This window comes from Lynx canadensis, chromosome D2 (genome assembly GCF_007474595.2).
Source record: "Lynx canadensis isolate LIC74 chromosome D2, mLynCan4.pri.v2, whole genome shotgun sequence".
Lineage (NCBI taxonomy): Eukaryota > Metazoa > Chordata > Mammalia > Carnivora > Felidae > Lynx > Lynx canadensis.
In genome coordinates, this window is record NC_044313.2 from 40,240,363 (window position 1) to 40,258,636 (window position 18,274).

Below are 18,274 nucleotides of genomic sequence, written 5' to 3' on the forward strand. Positions count from 1 at the left end.
TTTTTAAAAACTGAGGTACATTTTCATGTGGGACGACTTGAAGTATATGTAAATTAACCTTGCTAACGGGAGTGATATGGGGGTATTACTGAGCATTACCAAGTAGTTTCCTAGCCCCCTTTTGCTATAGCCCGACTTCAGGCTTCAAAACGAAGAAGGCACTTCCCTACCCAGGACCCAAAGATCCTTCCCTAAAACAAAACAACAAAACAAAACACACACAAAAAAAACACACGCAAAGATTCTTACTCCCAGAGGACTTTCTGGCTTTGGTACCCTCTCCCAGCACTGGGATCCCTGGGCTGAGATGCTGCCTTGTTTGGTACCGTTACCACTGCGGCCAGACTACATCCTGGGCTATTCCTTAGGTAAAGATCAGTTTCCTCCCTTCCTTCCGAACCTAGGTGTGGACATTTTGTTTCTTCAACTGCTCCAAACAAAACTTCTCATTTTGGCTCAAAATTCTTTTTACCGCTTTGATATCAGGACAGATTATTAAACGATTGACTCATTAATGCAATGAAGACATTCATGTAAGCCTACTGTACACCGTCCCAGCCCAAGTATGTGTGTGGGAGGTGGAGGGGCAACAGAGATATACAAGCCCTCTCCCTATTTCTGGCGTGCTAACAGCTGTGCCAGATGACTAACAGGGATCACAACGTCTACCGCGCGTGGCTATTGAAAAGTAACACTCAAGCCAGCTCCCTTCCCAAGCTTACTTTCTTTGGACTTCACGGTTAATTGCAAGCATTTACATTCTTGTGGCACACGTGTACCTTTCTCTTTCTCTCTATGGAAACATGTCTTGTGTTTCTTATAATCGCCTTCCTAGAGCGGTATTTTTTTTGACCACGAGTGAAGCCCGGGCCCAAACCACACAGCCGACCGTTTGCCCAGACGACACTCAAGAACAACTCCAAGTCAAAACTGAAGGCTATACCGCACCCTCAAATCACGTGACCTCGCCCGCTGCTCCAGGGAGCCTGGCGCATGCACAGTAGGCCCCACCCGCGCACGCTCGTCGGGTCACGCTTGGGGGCGGTGCTTACGGCGGACTGAAGACGCATGCGCAGCAGTTGGCCCCAGTCTAGTTTCCACGGCTGTGGCGGTGGCGGCGTCTACGTTTCCGTACGGGTGGCCGCGCGGCCCTGGGGTGAGTGTTCGGATGGCCGGGCTAAATGTCGGTCAGGGGATGTTTGGGCCCTGCTCGGACTCCCAGGCACCCACGGCCTCGCCTCGGCCATCTGGCCGCCTTGAAGGATCCCATCCGCGGGGGCGGCCGGGAGCTGGCCCTCGGGCCTGACGCGCGCCTTCCGTGCCGGCGCACCTGCGGCCGGAACTGACGAAGTAGCGCGCGCCCACCTGGGGCGGCGGGAGGTAGCAACCTTGGGGCCGCAGGCTAGCCGGCCAGCCACGGAACATCACTTCTGAGCTTTGTGTGGGCTCCGGCGCGTAGGGTCAGCGCGGCCCTGTTTGGAGTTTGTTACTTGAAAGAGAGGATCGGGGTAAATTCAAGTCAGGCGCTTTGGGCATTGACATAGTCAAGTGGGAGTATGTGGAGGAGGATTGAGCCGTCCACATATAAATACTGTTACATTGGTTTCCCACGTAGCATCCATCGTCATAGCTGTCATCCTTCTCCAAGCTGCCGTCACTTTTCACCCGTGTGTCTCCCATCATCTCCTTGTACTGTTTCTTCTAATCCATTATCCATACAGTAGCCCAGGTGGTCTCTTACAAGCGTGAAATAGGTCATAACCATCATCACCCTGTTTAAAACCCTTAAAAATCATTCCATTGCTCTTGGAATAAAATCCAAGTTAATGTTTTCCCAGGTCCTTTGTGACCCAGCCAACTCCTCCATCTTCGCTTATGCCCCACTCCATCCCCAGTTAGGCATGGTTACAATAAAATATGCATACCACAATTCAGCTCTTCCCACAGAAGCCCCAGTGCTCAAAGGGGAGGATAATGAAGATACCGTTTTTCCAAGATGATTAAGGGTTGCAGAGTGTTAGAAGATATTCTGTAAGATTTACACAATGAATGGAGTCCTTATCAGCAACTTTAACTCAGTTACTCATATAGGATAAAGTAAAAAAGTTTCACTGTGTTCCACCTTTCTTTCATTTTCCCAAATGCCCCAGCTCACCAGCCTTAGAAATTACACATTTCTTTGCAATATGTTCACTCCACTTTTGGCCTGATTAATCCTGTTCATCTTTCAGATACTGGCCCGAGTATCACTTTATCAGCCTCCCTTCTCACACCTACCTCTGCCCTGTCAGTTAGGTTCCTCTGTTATTTTGTCCTGAAAAATCCTGTTTGTTTATAACAGTTACTGTAACTACATTTGTGTATATAATTTATATATGAGCATAGATTTTGTATGTGCAAATATGTATACGTGTGTATAATTCTTAAAATGTATGGTTTCCCCAAGAGACTCTAAAGTCTATGGGGACAGAAACTAGTTAACCTAGTATGTTGCCTGGCATAATTGAAATTGTTGAATGGATGATTTATTTCACTTCTGAAACCCTTTATCTTCTGATGAGAACCTCCTGGGTTCAGCTCTCATTCCCAGCTTGCCCTTTGGTCCACAGTCATTCTTCAAGTGGCTTCTTGATGTCTCCCTCTCTCCTTCCCTGTCTTCCTATTCCAGTCCCTTCTGGCCTCCCCCCACCCCCAGCTTGGACCCCAAGTTCAGTTACTTGAACTAGTCTCCTCCTCAGCATCTGTATCTATGCCCTTTTGTCCTCTGCTACTTCTGCTCAGAAAACCCCCAACAGTGACATTTCCCCTGGGACTGTTATGTTAATTACTGAAGGAGGAAATTGTACAGCCTTGGGGATTGTTTTGGGGGGCCCTCCACACCCATCACCAGTGTTTGTTCCCCATCAGCTTTTCTCTTCTATAGGGCATTTATTCCAGATTTTTATTCTTCTCCAGCCTCCATCCCAACTTTGTCCTTTGGCTCAGGAGATGCCCAAACTTCCTGCCTTGCAGGATATTTTCTCTGTGGTCCACCTCAGCTTTCCTCTTCTGCACTTACGGATTTAGATACATTAAGATCATTCTTCTGCCAGAGTTGGAGAAAGATGTTTCTTCTGTTTACATCTATACTTGGTCTTTCCCTGCTACTGTCTCCTGTACAACCTTCTCTGTAGGTTATCTCCCTATACAGCTCCTTGCCCCTGTTGCATTCTATAGTTTTTCTTGACTTAATTTCCCTCCCCCAACCCATTATTACTTTGTCATTCCAGCTGTCTCCCTTCCACAGCCAGGTTCCTTAGGGGGGGTAGGTTACCCACTTGTGGCCTCCATTTCTTGATCTACTCACCTAACTCACTGCAGTCTGGTTTTCGTCCCCATTGCTCCACTGAAACTTATTTTACTAAGATAATTAGTGACCTAATTTCCAAATCCCTTCTGGCTTCCTTACATGAACTTGCCATATCGTTTCCCATTTTTAACCATCCCTTCTTTTCTATTATTAGAAGTTTTTTCCAAACATCGTAATTTTAATTTTGTTTTTGTACTACAGTATTATTAAGATTTGTGATTGAATTAATGTCTTTTTTTTAAACTAAAAAAGGAATGTTTGTATATGTACAAATAAGAACAGTGACAACGGAATTATTAATTCCAGCCAGTATGAAGGCCCTGAGCCACGATCCTGCCCTCTGTGTTGAAAATGCAGGCTAGCTAATGATAGAGCACCAAGTTGATCCTTTCTTCTGAAATAATCAGAAGGCATAAAAAAGGAAGAATTTTTTACTCTGCTGTTCACTTTTAACCTTTGCAGTGTTAGCGTCTTACCCTCTGAAAGGATTTCTGGTACCTGTCATAGTCTTAGGATTCTTTGGGCTGTTTGCTCCGCTGATACACCCACATCTCCTTCAGACCTTTCTCTTGAGCCAAGATTTGCATTTCTGACTGCGTGCTGGACATGTTACCTGTGGCTTATAAGCTCTCTACCAGCCCCTCCTTCTGCTTCTCATCTGCTTTCTTTCTGAGATTCTCATTTTTATGACTGAATTCACCAGTGACTCAGTTGTCACATTGGACTTGTTATTTTAGACTCTTCTCTGAACCTTACTTCCATTCAGCACATATGGAGTATGTTCTGTGTATCAAACTTTGGGCCAGGTGTTCAAATTTTAGCTTGTATATGTTTGGTTTTTTGTTTGTTTGTTTGTTTTTGTTTTTGTTTTTAGTTCCAGACCCAATGGATTGTCCCTTCCTCTGTATCCAGGTGGCCTCTTGTTGGTGGCTCTTCTGCAGACCTGCCCATGTTGTTGACATGTTTCTCCTCCCCTAGAAAGTGAGCTACTCTGGAGGGGATGGTGCTAAGTTCCTGGCATCTTTGTATCCTAGTGTTTGGCCACTGGAATGGTTTTATTTAATGAGAAATCAGTGGGGCTTACTGGGAGATCTTCTGGTCATTTCATATGAATAAAATTTCAGTGGTGAAAGATACCTTCCTTTATTCACAGTTAAATAAAAAGCAAGGCTGTTGGTTATTGGATTGTTTTTTGATGTATTTATTAGATAGTTACGCAGTCAATATGGTGAATACATTTTCATTCAAGGAGTTCCTGAGTATGTGGAGTAAAATATAACAGCTTCTTTTATTCCTCCCTATTCCTTCTGCTTCCCCTTCCCCAATAGTTTAATATGTATCTCCAGATCACTTTGGATGCATTCCATACACACACATACAGATATACATTTTTTTGACCAACATAAATGTGTTCGTCCTAGGGGAATTTTTTTTCACTTTACAAGACTTTTATATCCTTGTCACTGAAAATACTTAATGCTTGTATTAAATTATTGACATGCTACAATACACATTCTTATATACATGTGAGTACTTCTCTGGAATAAATACCTGGTCATGTGCATTTTAAATCTTGATAGATACCGTTAAATTGCTTTCCAGAAGAGCTTTAGTATATCCCTACCAGCATTGTGTGAGGGTGGATCTTCCTCATCTGTACTGGATTATTATCAGGCCCAAACTGTTTTTGCCAACCTGATTTGCAGCAAATTGTATTGCACATTGAAATGGGGTTATTTTTGAGAGTATTTAATCTTTCTCAGATTCAGATTTGAGTGGTGCTCTTATGTCTTGTTTGTAGTTTGTGTTTATTAGAGTAAATGTTTAGCCTAAAAATTTCTAGTGTCAGAGTCATAGAGAAGCTTGTTCCTTACTTCACTAAATTTGCATATCACAGTTAATCATGCCACTGTATTGGGAATCTTTTGTGCCATAATGCAGTGAAAATGCTAACTTGGAAAGCAGCAGTCAATGACTTCAGTTGATTTGGAGAAGACACTCAGGGTGTCAGTCAAGATTTTGGTTGCCAGCTTTATTGGCTGGTTCTCCAAATGTTTTTTGTTGCTGCTACTGCATTTTTTCTTACTGGTTTGTTGCCGTTGTCGCCGTCGTTGTCTTCTTCTTCTTCTTTTTTGGTTAATTTTTTCTTATTTATTATCAAATCTCAAGAATATGTATAGCTTGTACCCTTTTAAGAAAAGTAGTATTTGGAAACTTGAATTTATCTAATTGGAGGATTATTATTTGCTCTTTTGAGAAATCAGGCTTCTTTAATTATAATTTTTTTTTTTAATTTTCCTTTTAAATGTTTATTTTTGAGAGAGAGACAGAGTGTGAGCAGGGGAGGGGCAGATAGAAGGAGACACAGAATCTGAAGCAGGCTTCAGGCTCTGAGCTGTTAGCACAGATCGCGACATGGGACTCGAACCCACAAACTGTGAGATCATGAGCTGAGCCGAAGTCGGACATTCAACCAACTGAGCCACCCAGGCGCCCCCTGTAATTATAAGATTTTTAAGAAACTATATAAATATCAACTCTTTATAACCAAAAAGCTTATTACATACCTTTTTTTTTTTTCCTTTTAGATAGTCTGTAGAGGATGCAAAATGCAAGAATCCCCCACTCAAGCCAAGCTCAGGAGCAAGACTGTTTACAAAGTCAGTGTGTCAGTGATAAACAAGAAATGACAATAAAACGAGAAAATGACGGCAATGCAGAGGTGGAGGAAAACCTCCCCTCTTGTTCCTCTGCCAGCGGACCATCCACTTCTGCCGAGGGCTGTTCATCAGAAGTTCTGAGGAGAGGGCCAGCCCTGCTGCACATCGACAGACATCAGATACAGACGGTGGAGCTGAGTGCGCAGGCTCTTGAACTGCAGGGGTTGGGTGTGGATGTGTATGACCAGGACGTGCTGGAACAGGGTGTGCTTCGGCAGGTGGACAGCGCCATTCATGAGGCCAGCCGTGCGGCCCAACTTGCTGATGCAGAGAAAGAGTATCGCTCAGTCCTGGATGACCTCACGTGAGTGTGGACCGTCTTCTCTGATTGCAGAATTTGTGTTTACATGTGACAGAGAAATTCAGATGATAGCTGTAGTATTCCAGAAATTTAGGAAATTGATAGAACCTCTAATTTGAAAGATGAGGTCAATTAGGGCAGTCTTTGGCCTTGTGTGTGAACCCTAGCCCTTTCCCTCAGGAGCAGCACTGAACATGGTAGTTAGGGTCCCAGTCCAGCCAACAATAGCCTGTGTATGCATAACGTCCTAGAGAGAAGTACTGTTCCGAGTGCCCCAAAACTCAAAAGCATGTGCACAAAATGGTTCTCAGGAGAAGTGTACCTAAAGGTGTGATGTGTCCTACTCAAGACACCAGGAACACACCCACCTCCCCTCGCATTTTTCTCTTGTCCTATAGTTTCTTTTCAGTTTCCTGTGTCTAAACCAAGTGACAGTCTTTTGGTAATTTTTCAGATTTGTATTTCTAGAAATAATGAGAAACAACTCCTTGTTTTTCCTTTCTTCTGTCCTACTTGTGACTCTGTAGGAAAGATGATGTCCTGTGGAGACTTCATTTGTGTTTTAGAGGAGAAACAGGCCCTGGACCTGGGCTAAAAGGTGGGGCAGGTGGAAGATTGAACTTCCTCCCCATTGCCAGTTTGCCCTGTCATGACCAGTTTTCTAGGCTGTGTCAGGCAAGCAGGAAGGAGGAGAGGAATGGGTGGAGGAATGGTGCAGTTTTGGATGTGGGTGGCTGGGGAGGGGAGAGGTGGGACTGTTGGCTGCCCTCAGTGGGGGAGGCTGAGGTACAGATGCTGTGGGAAGTTAAAGGACATGTTTTCTGCCAGCAGCTTCTTGGTGTGTTCTTTTGGCCTCTTGAGTAGCAGGCATTCTGGATTACTTGTACTCTGACCTCCATGTGTGAGGAGCTCTACTCCTTATAATGAACACACCTTTACATTTGACCTACTGCTTGCATAGGTGACGGCGGAGTGCTGCAGAATTACAACACAGGTTAACAGAGCGATGGTGACACGTGGTTAGACTGCCAGTAACTTGCATTGATAACATCTTTTATCCTGAAATCCACAAAGGTTACAAACAGCAAATTACCTAAGTGTCAAGATTGAATTTGTGTTTTGAAAATTGGGAGTTTACCATTCTGTGGTGTGTGTTTTAGGAGCAGCGTAACATAGGTTGAGTTTTTCCCCCTTCGCACTGTAAAATGTAATGCTACAGCAAGTAAGTCTTCCAATATTGTGAAAGAAAAATAATTGTCACAGATACCTGACTTGTATAAGAAAATGTATAAGCATTTCTAGTTCTTTCCCAAACTTTGGGTGCCTTCCATAATGGGACTTTAAAAACCCATGTATGGCTTGTTGATAATGGGAGAGGGTGTGTGTGTTTGGGGCAAGAAGTATATGGGAGTCTCTGTACCTTCCTTTCAGTTTTGCTGTGAACCTAAAAGTGTTCTAAAAAAAATAAAATCTTAAAAAAAAAAAAAAAACCAAACCATGTATACGCATTTTTTCGTCTAAAAGGGTAACTTACTGCACACTGTTTTAGCACAGTCTCTTGAATAGAGTAGACCCTTAGAATGCTTGTAGAATGAATGAAACAGCTTACAGATGGGAATGTGCTGGTTTAAATCAGCCAGATCAAAGAAAACGCTTAGCAGTTATCTTACCTTCTAACAGCCCTTCAAATTCAATATGTGGCCAAAAAGAATATGGATTCTGGTTTAGTTTCTTTTATCTTTTAGTTAATAAGTAAAAGGACATTGTTTTAGCATTTCTGTCATCTTACACTATTAAAAAAAAATGTTACCAGAGTGGAAAATAGACACTGTATCTTATTTTTCAGGTCGTGTAGGACATCCCTAAGGCAAATCAATAAAATTATTGAACAACTTAGCCCTCAAGCTGCCACCAACAGAGACGTCAACAGGAAACTAGATTCTGTAAAACGACAGAAGTATAATAAGGTGAATCCAAATAACACATTTAAGTATTGCATTTTTGAAAAAGTAATCATTTCTGTTCATTTAATATTTAGGAAGTATTCAAAAAGTAGTTAAAATATGTGAAGCATGTGTCTGTAATAAAAAATTTTGAATTCCTTTTGTATGTTTAATTTTTCAGCTGTTTCCCTTTAATATCTCCTGTTAAAGAACATTTTTTAGGGGTACCTGGGTGGCTTAAGCTGATTAAGTGTCCGACTCTTGATTTGGGCTCAGGTCATGATCTCATGGCTTGCGGGATTGAGCCCCGTGTTGGGCTCTGCACTGAGAGCTTGGAGCTTGCTTGGGATTCTCTCTCTGCCTCTCCTGCATGATCTCTCTTTTTTTTTCTCTCTCAAAATAAATAAATAAACGTTAAAAAAATATTTTTAAAAATACACATTCACACATGTTTGAGAAAGTGTTCCCTTCTTGGTGTTGCGTGCTGCCTTATTCATGTTTAGGATTATGGTCTTCCTTGCTTTGCCACTTTCTTTTACCCAGCTTAGACTCCTGTTTGGCATGCTGGCCTCTCATCCAGTCTCCTTGTGTGGTGTGAATTTCCTTTTTTTCTTCTGCTTAGCTCCTGCTTGTACTGATTGTGTATGCTGTGTTTCCTGTTGGTATAGCCATACTCCTCTCACACTCATGCTCACTGTTCTGAGAGGCCAGCATTAGGTATTGCAATCATCACCCAGCCACACTGATGGGTCTGCATTGAGGGTTGTACAGCTTCAGGCAAGGGAAGATCTGAGATTATGACATTGTTTTTATGAGGTTTGAAACAGCTTTTAGTATTTACTTGTGTTTTATGAAAATATATTGGAGTAGATAGGAATGACTAGTTTTGATCATTTGATCCAAAATGTCATCCAAAATGACTAGCAGATATTTTTGTGCTTGCAGTTGACCCACTGCAGTGAGTAAAGTTCTTACATATCTTATTTAAGCTCCACTAGTGGACGCATATAGACTCGGTTCCTCCTGCTTTCTGCTCACCAGTCCATTATCTTCACCACCCCATCTTCTCTCACCAGAATAGCAGCCCAAAGGTCAGAGCTCGCAGTGGTTTCAGGTAGCCAAGGTCTCCGCTTTGGGGACATCTGGCCTCTTGTTGGAATATGCAAATTAATGTGCAGAGACCTCTAATCTTGGGCTTCTGGTGAGCTGAGGTTTCAAGGAGCAGCGAGGACCAAATGTTGGGCCATTTTAGGTACTAGTGTAACTCAATTGTATATTCCTATCTTTCTAAAGTAGTCCTTTGATGGTTAGACTATTCAGAGAGAAAGGCTGTTTGTTTTGTTTTGTTTTTTGAGAATGGCTATCTTTGTGTGTGTGTGTGTGTGTGTGTGTGTGTGTGTGTGTGTGTTTAGAGAGAGAGAGCTGGGGAGATGGGCAGAGGGAGAGAGAGAGAGGGAGAATCTTAAGCAGGCTCCACGCTCACATGGAGCCCAATGCAAGGCTCTATCCCATGACCCTGGGATCATGACCTGAGCCAAAATCAAGAGTTGGACACTCAACTGACTGGGCAAGCCAGGTACCCTGAGAAATGAGATTTTCTCATTTTTAAATGAGATTTAACCTAAAATCTGTTTAAATGAGATTAAATGAGGGAAAGACTAAAAGAAAATGAAATGCAGTTTAGTATAACGTGGCATTTATATCCAGTGTTTCTCCTTGTCCTATACTCATATTTGGTGTTTAAACATTGACCTTGAGAAGAACCAGGTACCTTAGGCCTAATTAATTGGAGCGGCCCTAAGAATGGCTGCATAGCTGAGCTCTGGTGGTGTAGAGGGAGAAAAGACAAAGAGGTGTCATGGGTGGGAGGGTAAAAGGGTATATCAAAATGTGTATTCCTTTTTTTTTTTTTTAATGTTTATTTTGAGAGAGAGAGAGTACATGCATGAGCGGGGGAGGGGCAGAGAGAGAATCCCAAGCAGTCTCTGAGCTGTCCGTGCAGAGACTGACATGGGGCTTGATCCCATGAACTGCAAGATCATGACTCAGGCCAAAATCAAAAGTCAGAGGCTCAACTGACTGAGCCACCCAGGCGTCCCTATATTCCTTTTAAAATCTTGTGATTGGGTAGAATACTATAAAGGACAATCATAAGTATGGTAGATTATCAAAGGGGGCTGACTGTTTCAAGTGTTTGAACGTTTGTGTTTATGTTTCTTATTCCAGAGAATATTATTGACCTCATAGCCTGTTAGTTAGTAAGGTCAGAAACAAAAGTTTAATAATTTGCCCTGTGTGTAATGGGGGAAAACCGAGTAGAGCAGCTCCACCTCCCAAGTCAGTGGAGAGCCAGTGCATGTGAACATAGACAGCTGTGCTGCCCAGCCAAGAGAGGAGGTACAGACAGGGATGCCTGCCTGATGGAAATGCTTGGAGGCCTGCTTCCTGCTAGAAAAGTGGCAGTAGCTCAAATGAGGTTCTATCTAATAATAGTAACATACGGAATTTCTGTTTTATTTTGCTCTTGATTAAGGTTTTTACATTTATCTTTGGTATTTAGCAATAAATCATTTCTGTTTTCTGTATTCAATATTTACCATTTAAGGAACAACAGTTAAAGAAGATCACGGCAAAACAAAAACGTCTCCAGGCCATCCTTGGAGGAGCAGAGGTACAAGTTGAAATAGATCATGCTGGTCTGGAGGAAGAGGATACAGGTGAGGAACAGTGTCTCCTTGTTCTTGAATTGGTGCCTGATGCCTGAAGTTGGTGGAGGGTATCTCCTCAGTCATGGCCAGGGTTCCCCAAAAATGTGTTTCTTTGCCTTAGTGTTGAAACAGAATTAGGAAAATTTTATTCTCTACTTCTGCAGAACCAAATCTGTTTTAAGTCATGTGGGGTTTTTAAAGAATGAAAGTAAATGTTTAACTGCATCTACTAGAGGCTGCTGGTGCACATAATTTATTATGTTTAATAAATTAGGGAGCTTAGCCTTCTTGTGTAGTTAATTTTGTAGAGACAGCTAACATCTTGATCAAATTACATTTTTAAGCCCAACATCATCAGTCAACATTCATAGAATTGCTTTTACATATCTTTTTGGGACATGTTTGGCAGGCTTTCCAAGCATCACTTCTCGTTAATGAAAAGGCATCTTCATTCAGGTTATACTATGGCTGTAATTTTGTTTTAATTACTGCGTAGGATGAATGTCTTTTGGAAAACCTTTTGGGAAAATGCGTAAGCTCTGAAATGAAATATCTTTGTGGTCTGTGTGTATGTGTGGGTGTGTGTTTAGAAATTGTTGGTAGTGGCTCAGTCATTTAATACTTGAAATATAGATTGAAGCTTCTTAGCATTTAAGCTTTCCAAGCAAATGTCTTCTACCAGCTCCAGAAACTTATTCAATAAGACAGGGGAATTTTTATGAAGAGTTAGGGCAGTAGAAAAAAATACGAGACTGGGACACCTAGGTGGCTCAGTTGGTTAAGTGTCCCGACTCTTGGTTTCAGCCTAAGTCATGATCTCATGGTTCATGAGATCAAGCCCTGTGTTGGGCTCTGAGTTGACAGTGTGGAGCCTGCTTGGGATTCTCTGTTTCCCTCTCTGCCCCTCTTGTGCTAGTGTGCACGCGCTCTCTCTCTCAACAAATAAATAAACATTGAAAAAAAAATTAGAGACATGGACTTTTAAAAGTTCAGTCTCTGAATTCGTTGGGCTTGTAACCAAGGCTTTCTCCTGCTGAGGTTCCATGTTCTCGTTGTTCCTGTCCGGCTGCCTAAAACCTGCCACTGCATTGTACCTTCTCTTGCTTCTTTGGTAAAACTGCCCAGGATTAATAGACTTCCCCAATTCCAAAAGCCCCTTTTCATTCTTGTTCCACCTGGCCTGTCTGTAGCAGCTGATACTTCTGTGCCTTTTGGCCCTCTGACCATTTCCATAGTGGTTTTTTGTTTGTTTTGTTTTTGTTTTAGAGAGAGGGTGTGGGGTGGAAAGTATAGGGTGAGGGTGGGGGCATTAACAAGCTAATTCTAAAATTGATATAAAAATGTATTGGGCCAAGAAAAGTCGATTTAAAAAAAATTTTTTTTTTGATGTTTATTTTTGAGAGACAGAGCATGAGCGGGGAAGGGGCAGAGAGAGAGAGGGAGACACAGAATCTGAAACAGGCTCCAGGCTCTGAGCTGTCAGCACAGAGCTTGATGTGGGGCTCGAACTCATGAACTGAACCACGAGATCATGACCTGAGCTGAAGTCGGACACTCAACCAACTGAGCCACCCAGGCACCCTTCCCCCCGTTCTTTTTTTAAAGGTTATTTATTTATTTGGAGAGAGCGCATGAACCTGGGAGAGACAGAGAGAGAGGGAAGAAAGAATCCCATGTAGGCTCTGCACCATCAGCACAGAGCCCAATGTGGGGGCTCTATCTTACGAACTGAGAGATCATGACCTGAGCTGAAATCAGGAGTCAGATGCTCAACCGACTAAGCTACACAGGCATCCTGAGAAGAGTGTGTCTTGAAGAGGAACAGAATATCAAGGCCCGTGATTAAGGTGCAGTAAGTAAGACAGTGGGTATTTGCACAAGGAAAGACAAATAGATCAGTGGGACAGAATATAGGGTCCAGCAGACAAACCCACCCATATGTGATTAGTTGGTTTATGATGCATGTGGCAGTACAGTGCTATGGGGAAGTGTCGTCTTTTCGGTAAGTGGTTCACATGAAGGTAAAATGAGTCTTGGCCTGCTACTCTATGTAGAAAGATACATTCTGAAAGGATTATAAAAATATAAATGTGAGTGGTAACACAAAGCTTTTAGAGTATAGCGTAGGAAAGTATTTTCATGATTTTGGGGCAAAGACTTAACGAGGCACAAAAATGCTTTTTGTAAAGAAAAAGATTTGATAAGTGACCTATATCACAACTAAACTGTGCATCAAAAGATAGCATTAAGAGAGGAAAAAGACAAGCTGCAGAGTGGGAGAAGATATTTGGAATACATGTATAATTGAAGGACACAAATCCAGAGTGTATTAAAGAACTCTTAGGAAAGGGCTAAAGACTTGAACATTGTCTTCAAAAGAAGCTATTCAGAAGGTCAGTAAACCTATGAAGAGGTGCCCTAGTTCATCAGTTAGTAGGGAGACACAAATTACAACCACAAAGTGGTACCATTACACAACTACCAGAATAGCTAAAATGGTAAGAATTGAAACTCTCAAACACTGTTGGTAGAACTTAAAATTAATAGGACCACTTTGGAAAACCATTTGGCAGTGTCTGCTAGAGCTTAACATACCCAAAGAATTATGTATAAATGTATTTCTGAAGGAGGTGTACTGGAATATTCATAGCAACATAATTCATAGTAGCTAAAACCTGGAAACCACCCAAATGTCCATTAACAGTGGAATGGAAAAATTATAGTATACTTGTATAATATAATACTAACAGCCATGAGAATTAACAAACTGCAACGATATTCAACAATAAGGATGACTCTCACAAGCATGTTTATAGCAAAAAAGCCAGACGTAAGAGTACAAACATTTCCTTTTACATAAAGTTCAAAGCTAGGTACAGCTTGTTTGTAGTGTTAATGGTATGGTCAGTTATTAGGGGGGGTGGAGACTGGAGTGTGCCATGAAGGGTGGTGCATCTGGGGGTAGTAGTGATTTCTGTTTCTTGATCTGGATGTCGGTGTATGGGTATGTTTTTTTTTCTGAAAATTCACTAAGCTGTACATTTAGTATTTGTGCCCTTTCTGATGTGTATTGTTCTTTACTGCAAGTTTAGTGAAACACTGGTTACAAGAAATGTAGATTTTTAGAATATGGATTCTTCCTGTTCAGCCTTACTTACGTTTGTATTTTGGCTGTGGGTGAAATAATTTTGCCAGAGATTAAGTTCAACTAACGAAAGAGGGATGATATCTGGGTGACTTTATATTGCTCGGCAGAACTTCCAATTTTAGTTTCTCTTTTCTGTTAGTTAACTTTGCACATTTAACACAGTGCTGTCCAGTAGACCTGTTTGCAATGCTGGAAATGCTGTCTGTGTTGTCCATTATGGTAGCCATTAGCCACATATGGCTCATTGAGCACTTGAAATATGGCAAGTGCATCTGAGGAACTGAATTTTCAACTTAAAAAGCCACATGGTGACTATTATATTGGGCAGTGCAGAGTGAATGTTTATGTTTTACCTATGTAGGTGCATGCTGATTCTTTATGTTTTCTGTTTTACTATCTCTTGAATTTAAGTCCATGTGAATGTTGGTATTTGAAGTGACATGGAAACTTGGGAGATTGCTTCCTTGGGGGCTACTCTTTAATTGATGAGGAAACACAGAGAAATGTGTATGTTGTATATGAGTAGCTCTGTCTTTAGATACACAGAGAGTGTATTTATAATGCATTATTTTAGAAAAAGTTATTGAGAAACCACCTTTTTTTTTAAAATATGAAATTTATTGTCAGATTGGTTTCCATACAACACCTTTTTGACTAGGAGTGTATTGAACGTGGTATGATGAATGCTATAATAAATTTTATTTTGTTCTTTTATATACAATATGCTTTAGTACATCACGGTATGTTTTTTAAATGTGAGTTGTTTGTAGGTGCTGTTTATTGAATAAGTGAGTCCTTGTGTCGTACTCTTGGAAAGGTTCACACTAGTGCCCAGTGCATTGTCGTCCCTCTTTCAGAACCGGGGCCATCCTGTCTCGGCAGCATGCTCATGCCTGTCCAGGAGGCTGCTTGGGAAGAGCTCATCCGCACTGGCCAGATGACACCTTTTGGAACCCAGATCCCTCAGAAACAGGAGAAAAAGCCTAGAAAACTAATGCTCGATGAAGCATCAGGCTTTGAAAAGTATTTGGCAGATCAAGCAAAATTGTCTTTTGAAAGGAAGAAGCAAGCTTGTAATAAAAGAGCAGCTAGGAAAACTGCGGCCTCGGGCACCTCTGAGCTGAGCGCAACACTCAGTGAAAACAAACCAAGTGAGCGAAGCAAAGTTCTCTCGAAAGCAGATAAGCGCTTGAGGAAGCACATCAAGAAGCTGCAGAAAAGGGCTCTTCATTTCCAAGGGAAAGTGGGCTTGCCGAAAGGAAAGAAGCCTTTGGAGTCTGACGTGAGGCCGAAGGCAGAGGGCACCTCTGAGAGCGAAGAGTCCGAATACTTCCCCACGGAGGAGGAGCAGGAGGAGGCAGAGGGGGCTGAGCTGACCGGAGAAGGCCCTGACTCCGTGCTGAAACCTGTGCTCAAGCACCGGAAGCGGCAGAAAAAAGTCACGGTGCAGGAGATGGGGGATGACTTTTTTCCAAGTTCTGGGGAAGAAGCAGAAGCCACCTGTGGAGGAGGAGGTCGGAAAGTAGTGAGATGCCGAGATGATGGAGATGAAGATTATTATAAGCAACGGCTAAGGTCAGTCTGCAGAGATTGTAAAGAGATTGTACTGCTTGCTTTGTCTTAGGCAGCAGGTTTATTAAATAAGGATTCTAGATTCAGGTTAATGTATTAGACCCCCGTTTATCCAAGGTTGGACTTCCTGCATCCTTAGCCTCCTAAACCAGCAGAACCCCCAAGTCCCCAGAGGAGCTGATACGGAATGCTTCTAATTTCTTCGTTCAGATTTGGGACGAGTCTCAGAAGAAAAGCTTGGGGGAGGGCCAGGGCAAGATGCATGCAGAGGACTAAAGTCTGAGATGTATGCCTTTATACTCAGAGAGGTCACCTGTAACAAGGGTCAGGAGAAGACTGGCTTGTATAGTGGTGGTTTTTGTTTTCTTTTGAAGCAGGGAAATGATTGTGGAGGACTTTGTCCCAAAAAGAAGCTGAAATTTAAGCTTTGGTGTATGAAAGAATAAGCTTGTTTTCTTAAATCCCTCCTTCCTTGTCTTGAGAAAGTAGTCACCTACAGAATTATAAACCCGTCATGCTGCCAGAAGTGTATTTCATGCTCATTGCATACCCTTCCTTTTCACGGTCATTTTTATGCTGGAGATTGACTTTGGCTTTTTTCCATGGCTCTCTCAGTATAAGATGCAAATAAGATAAAAGGGAAGGTGAATGTGTTCATTCAGGAAGTCAGCTGCCATATATTTTTTCTGAGCCCCGGAAAAGGGTCTGTATGCTGCAGATACCAGTGTGTCCCACTGAGCACGACCCTGCCATGCCTCAGGTCTCCCACATGAGCTTACTAAGCACGAACAAGGTCCAAGGGAAAGGGGATCTGTTTGAAAGATAAATAAAACAGGTAAATAAGATAAAAAGATCCCCTTATTTATTCATTTATTTATTTATTAAAATTTTTTTTTAATGTTTATTTTTGAGAGAGAAAGACAGATCCAGAGTGGGGAGGGGCAGAGAGAGAGGAAGACACAGAATCTAAAGCAGGATCCAGGCTCCGAGCTGTCATCACAGAGCCCGATGCGGGGCTTGAGCTGTGAGATCATGACCTGACCAGAAGTTGGACGCTCAACCAACTGAGCCACCCAGGTGCCCCAGCAGATTACTTGTTAAGTGTTTGCTCCTGGGATGGCTTTTTCCCAGTCTTCCACAGTTTTTTCTTCTTTTCTATGTAGGGAGGTCTAGTTTATTGTTTCTTGTAGCTTTCCACGGGCCTTTATGAATACAGATTGTCCTGATATTTTTTCTTCTGTTACTTAGAACTGATGACCCACATCCAGATTGTCTCATACACTCCCTAACCCTTTTATCTATCTATCTATCTATCTATCTATCTATCTATTTATATTAAAAAATTTTTTGTAATGTTTATCTTTGACAGAGAGAGACAGCATGAGTGGGGGAGGGGCAGAGAATCTGTAGCAGGCTCCAGGCTCCGAGCTGTCAGCACAGAGCCTGATGTGGGGCTTGAACTTGTGGACAGCGAGATCATGACCTGAACCAAAGTCGGACGCTCAACCGACTGAGCGACCCAGGCACCCCATTTATTTATTTTAAAGTTTGTTTTTATTTATTTTGAGAGAGTGTGCAGGGTCAGGGAGAGAGAGGCAGAGAGGGTGAGAGGGAAAGAGAGGGGAGGATCCCAAGCAGGCCCCATGCCATCAGCACAGAGCCAGGACTTGGGGCTCGAACTCCTGAACCATGAGATCATGTCCTGAGCCAAAACCAAGAGAAGGATGCTTAAACTGAGCCACACACGTGCCCCTGCCTAACCTTTTAAAAGCAGAGGTGGCATAGTTTTTTTCACACGGTTTGAGGACCTGTGACCTAAATCCAGTTCTTAGAGCTGTTACACTTAACTGTGGTAGACCTTAAGTAGCATCCTTGAGGAGTGGCTTACATTTGTTACTTCTCATTGCAACTTTAACTTTACTTTGCACATTTAATATCTGTAGAGGTATTTGAAGGATATCACTGGATGCTCTTGAATGCTGAGTGGTGTCAGTCTCTTTCTAACTACTGTAGAGAATTAATAAAAGTGTTAATCTCAACATATTGATTGTAAATGAAGCAATACTTTCTTCCCATTCAATATTAAATTAATTTTTAAATGTATTAGTATCTTGATGAGAAGCAGTTTATTTTGATTGAATTTTAAATATGGGTTTAGTTTAAATTCATTGCAATGCGTTTTTCTTAATAATGTTAAGATTGTAGAACAATTATTTCCAAAGCCATACCAAAGCCAGTTTTTTGCTAAAGTTACAGTAAAATCTCAGATGAATTTCAGAAATATCAATAACTCTAATTGCCACCAAAATACTATAGCTCTTAAAATTTTATGGCCACAGTTATTACGGCTGTTAAACTGCAGATACCACATTGAAATGTTTGTTTTGCGTCTCCTTTGATACTCTTTGGATTGGGGGATGTTAAAAGAAAATGCTTTGGACTGAGAAGCGTTATTAAGAACATTTTAGAACTGCCAGTTGCTTTTTATATTTTGTTACTTCTTGTTGCTGATCTTTGTAGACAGATTGAAATT

At 41.9% G+C, this 18,274-nt stretch overlaps 1 protein-coding gene across 3 annotated transcripts in view; it reads left to right on the top strand.

The window, feature by feature from the left end:
- Positions 1–1,071: 1,071 nt before the first annotated feature.
- ERCC6 (ERCC excision repair 6, chromatin remodeling factor) overlaps positions 1,072–18,274 on the top strand; it is a 78,742-nt gene continuing 61,539 nt past the window's right edge. For 2 of the 3 annotated variants that reach the window (XM_030334469.1, XM_030334471.1), the window contains exons 1-5: positions 1,072–1,156; positions 5,938–6,373; positions 8,217–8,337; positions 10,919–11,030; positions 15,027–15,744. In XM_030334469.1, the coding sequence (XP_030190329.1) occupies positions 5,952–6,373; positions 8,217–8,337; positions 10,919–11,030; positions 15,027–15,744 (1,373 nt within the window). In that variant the 5' untranslated portion in view covers positions 1,072–1,156; positions 5,938–5,951. The remainder of the gene's footprint in view (positions 1,157–5,937; positions 6,374–8,216; positions 8,338–10,918; positions 11,031–15,026; positions 15,745–18,274) is intronic. The other variant, XM_030334470.1, reaches the window with a different exon arrangement.